At 42.6% G+C, this 4,108-nt stretch overlaps 2 protein-coding genes across 3 annotated transcripts in view; both read right to left on the minus strand.

Annotated features, from left to right (window-relative positions):
* The window catches only part of macrod2 (mono-ADP ribosylhydrolase 2), a 1,308,647-nt gene that overhangs the window by 741,411 nt on the left and 563,128 nt on the right, over window positions 1-4,108 (minus strand). The gene's annotated exons all lie outside the window — the stretch shown is intronic.
* Window positions 1-4,108, minus strand: part of LOC139029101 (cell surface glycoprotein 1-like) — a 39,527-nt gene that overhangs the window by 17,643 nt on the left and 17,776 nt on the right. The window contains exon 2 of the mRNA XM_070448199.1: window positions 3,633-3,655. Coding sequence (XP_070304300.1) covers window positions 3,633-3,655 — 23 coding nt within the window. The remainder of the gene's footprint in view (window positions 1-3,632; window positions 3,656-4,108) is intronic.

Raw genomic sequence — 4,108 nt, forward strand, 5'->3', positions numbered from 1 at the left:
GGTGTGTGTGTGTGTGTGTGTGTGTTTGTGTGTGTGTGTATTTATTATGGATCCCCATTGGTTATAACATCGTCAGAAGAGACAGGAATTCCAATGGTGGAGGTGTTGCTGTTTATATTCAGAACCACATTCCTGTACAGATTAGAGAGGATCTCATGTTAAATACTGTTGAAGTAATATGGCTACAGGTTCATCTGCCTCACCTAAAGCCCATTCTGGTGGGAAGCTGCTATAGACCACCAAGTAATAACAGTCAGTATCTGGACAACATGTGTGAAATGCTTGATAATGTATGTGATATCAGAGAGGTTTATTTTCTGTGTGACTTAAATATCGACTGGCTAAATTAAGCTTTCCACTCAGAAAAAGCTTAAACTTGTAACCAGTGTCTGCAACCTGGTTCAGGTTATCAGTCAACCTACCAGGGTATTTACAAACAACACAGGAATTAAATCATCAACATGTATTGATCACATCTTTACTAACGCTGCAGAAGTTAGCTTTAAATTAGTATCCAGATCCATCTGATGTAGTGATCACAATATAGTAGCCATATCTAGGGAAACCAAAGTTCCAAAGGCTGGGGCTAATATAATGTGTAAGAGGTCATACAATAAGTTTTATAGTGATTCCTACGTTGTTGATGTAAATAATATTTGTTGGTCTGTAATGAGGAGCAACCAGACGCTGCACTTGACACATTTATGAACTTGCTTATTCCAGTTACTAATAAGCACGTACCCATTACGAAAATGACTGTAAAAACTGTTAAATCCCCTCGGATTGATGAGGAATTAAAAAATGTGTTGGTTGAGATGGATGAGGCAAAAGGAATGGCAAATAAGTCTGGCTGCGCAACTGATTAGCAAACGTACAGCAAGTTGACAAATCATGTGACTAAGCTGAATAAAAAGAAGAAACTACACTATGAAACAAAGATAAATTACATAAAGAATGACAGTAAAAAGCTTTGAAGCAACTTAAATGACATTTTGGGAAAAAAATGCTAAATTCATTGAATCAAATGGCTCATTCATTACAAAACCCACTGATATTACCAAGTCATTTAATCATTTTTTTCATTGGCAAGTTTATCAAACTTAGGCATAACATGCCAGCAACAAACGCTGATGCTACATATCCAAGTATATCTGACCAAATTATGAAAGACAAGAATTGTACTTTTGGAAGAGGTGAAAAAATTATTGTTGTCTATCAACAATGACAAGCCACCAGGGTCTGACAACTTGGATGGAAAATTACTGAGGATAATAGCAGACGATATTGCCACTCCTATTTGCCACATCTTCTATTTAAGCCTATTAGAGAGCGTGTGCCCTCAGGCCTGGAGGGAAGCTAAAGTCATTCTGCTACCCAAGAATAGTAAAGCCCCCTTTACTGGCTCAAATAGCCCACCAATCAGCCTGTTACCAACCCTTAGTAAACTTCTGGAAAAAATTGTGTTTGATCAGCTATAATGCTATTTTACAGTAAACAAATTGACAACAGACTTTCAGCACGCTTATAGGGAAGGACACTCAACAAGCACAACACTTACACAAATGACTGATGATTGGCCGAGAGAAAATGATGATAAAATGATTGTGGGGGCTGTTTTGTTAGACTTCAGTGCGGCCTTTGACATCATTGATCATAGACTGCTGCTGGAAAAACGTATGTGTTAGGGCTTTACACCCCCTGCTATATTGTGGATAAAGCGTTACCTGTCTAACAGAACACAGAGGGTGTTCTTTAATGAAAGCCTCTCCAACATAATCCAGGTAGAATCAGGAATTCCCCAGGGCAGCTGTCTAGGCCCCTTACTTTTTCAATCTTTATTAATGACATGCCGCTGGCTTTTGAGGTGTTTAAACTGCTTGGAGTAACCCTGGATTGTAAACTGTCATGGTCAAAACACATTGATACAGTAGTAGCTAAGATGGGGAGAAGTCTGTCCATAATAAAGCGATGCTCTGCCTTCTTAACAACACTATCAACAAGGCAGGTCCTACAGACCCTAGTTTCTACCTTCTTAACANATCTGGTGGATCTAATCTCTTCCAGAATGTAGTAAACTGAAGAACCAGCAGATCTGGTGGATCTAATCTCTTCCAGAATGTAGTAAACTGAAGAAAGTCAACCGCTGTCCAACAGAACTCTCTCTCTGGGTTCCAGAAAGCAAGGCTGAACTACTCCTTAGCGCTGTCTGTGTCCCAAATGGCAACCTATGTAGTGCACTACAGTGCATTCGGAAAATATTCAGACCCCTTCACTTTGTCCACATTTTGTTATGTTTACAGCCAAACTGAACAATCGGGGGAGAAGGGCCTGGGTCAGGGAGGTCACCAAGAACCTGATGGTCAATCTGACAGAGCTCCAAAGTTCCTCTGTGGAGATGGGAGAACCTTCCAGAAGGACAACCCTCTCTGCAGCACTCCACCAATCAGGCCTTTATGGTAGAGTGGCCAGACGGAAGACACTTCTCAGTAAAAGGCACATGACAGCCCGCTTGGAGTTTGCCAAAGGGCACCTAAAGACTCTCAGACCATCAGAAACAAGATTCTCTGGTCTGATGAAACTAAGATTGAACTCTTTGGCCTGAATGCCAAGCATCAAGCCTGGAGAAAACCTGGCACCACCCCTATGGTGAAGCATGGTGGTGGCAGCATCATGTTGTGGGGAGGTTTTTCAGCGGCAGGGACTGGGAGACTAGTCAGGATCCAGGGAAAGATGAACAGAGCAAAGTACTGAGAGATCCTTGATGAAAACCTGCTCCAGAGCGCTCAGGACCTCAGACTGGGGCGAAGGTTCACCTTCCAACAGGACAACAACCCTAAGAACACAGCCAAGACAACGCAGGCGTGGCTTCGGGAAAAGTCTTTGAATGTCCTTGAGTGGCCCAGCCAGAGCCCGGACTTGAACCCGATCGAACACCTCTGGAGAGACCTGAAAATAGCTGTGCAGCGACGCTCCCCATCCAACCTGACAGAGCTTGAGAGGATATGCAGAGAAGAATGGGAGAAACTCCCCAAATACAGGTGTACCAAGCTTGTAGACTCAAGGCTGTAATCGCTGCCAAAGGTGCTTCAACAAAGTACTGAGTAAAGGGTCTGAATACTTATGGAAATGTGGTATTTCAGTTTGACATTTTTTATACATTTTCTTAAATGTCTAAAAAACAGTTTTGCTTTGTCATTATGGGGTATTGTGATGTCATTATGGGGTATTGTGTGTAGATTGATGAGGGGGAAAAACAATGTAATCCATTGTAGAATAAGGCTGTAACTTAACAAAATGTGGAAAAAGTCAAGGGGTCTGAATACTTTCTGAATGCACTGTATTTAGGGTGCCATTTAGTACACATCCTAATTGCTCTCAGTGTAAATGCTTTAAGTTTCATTATGCATGAGCTATAATGCATTATAACGCTGATATGAAGGATTTATTTTGGACCTTATGAATATCCACCAAACAGCATGTCAGGCTTCACCACATTGCTAACTCTCTGTGTGTGCATGCATGCGTGTGTGTGTGGGTGTGTTTGTGTGTGTGTGTGTGTGTGTGTGGGTTTGTAGGTGTGTGTGTGTGTGTGTGGTGCTCTTGAGAAGAGGTTCCAGGGAGAGCTGATTCACCCCAGGAATGCAGAGGGTAGGCCCTGCCAGGAAAAACACAACACAACACAACACAGACACACCACACACACACACACACACAACACCAACACACAGCGAGAGCGTTAGCGAATGTGGTGACTGTAGACTGCATCCTAGTTTCTTTTCACTCTGGCCAGAGAGCAATTCTACTTGACCCTGCAGGATGTGTCTTCCCATGACTGTCAGCCTGAAGGAATGTGACGATTTGTTGTGTTTTGATCCTCCCTAGCCGTGTTTGAAACAGCATCCTATTCCCTATGTAGTGCACTATGTTTTGACCTGGGCTCTGATCAAAAGGAGTGTGCACTATCTAGGAAATAGGGTGCCTTTGGGACGAACCTAGTCCTCCTCCTATCCAACAGAGACCAGCCAACCCTGACCACGGTAAAATGGAAGAAAACGTACTGAAACGGGACTGACTGACAAGTAGAAACCTCTTTTTTGTGTTCCGATTG

The sequence above is a fragment of the Salvelinus sp. IW2-2015 genome, linkage group LG18 (genome assembly GCF_002910315.2).
Source record: "Salvelinus sp. IW2-2015 linkage group LG18, ASM291031v2, whole genome shotgun sequence".
Classification (NCBI taxonomy): Eukaryota; Metazoa; Chordata; class Actinopteri; order Salmoniformes; family Salmonidae; genus Salvelinus; species Salvelinus sp. IW2-2015.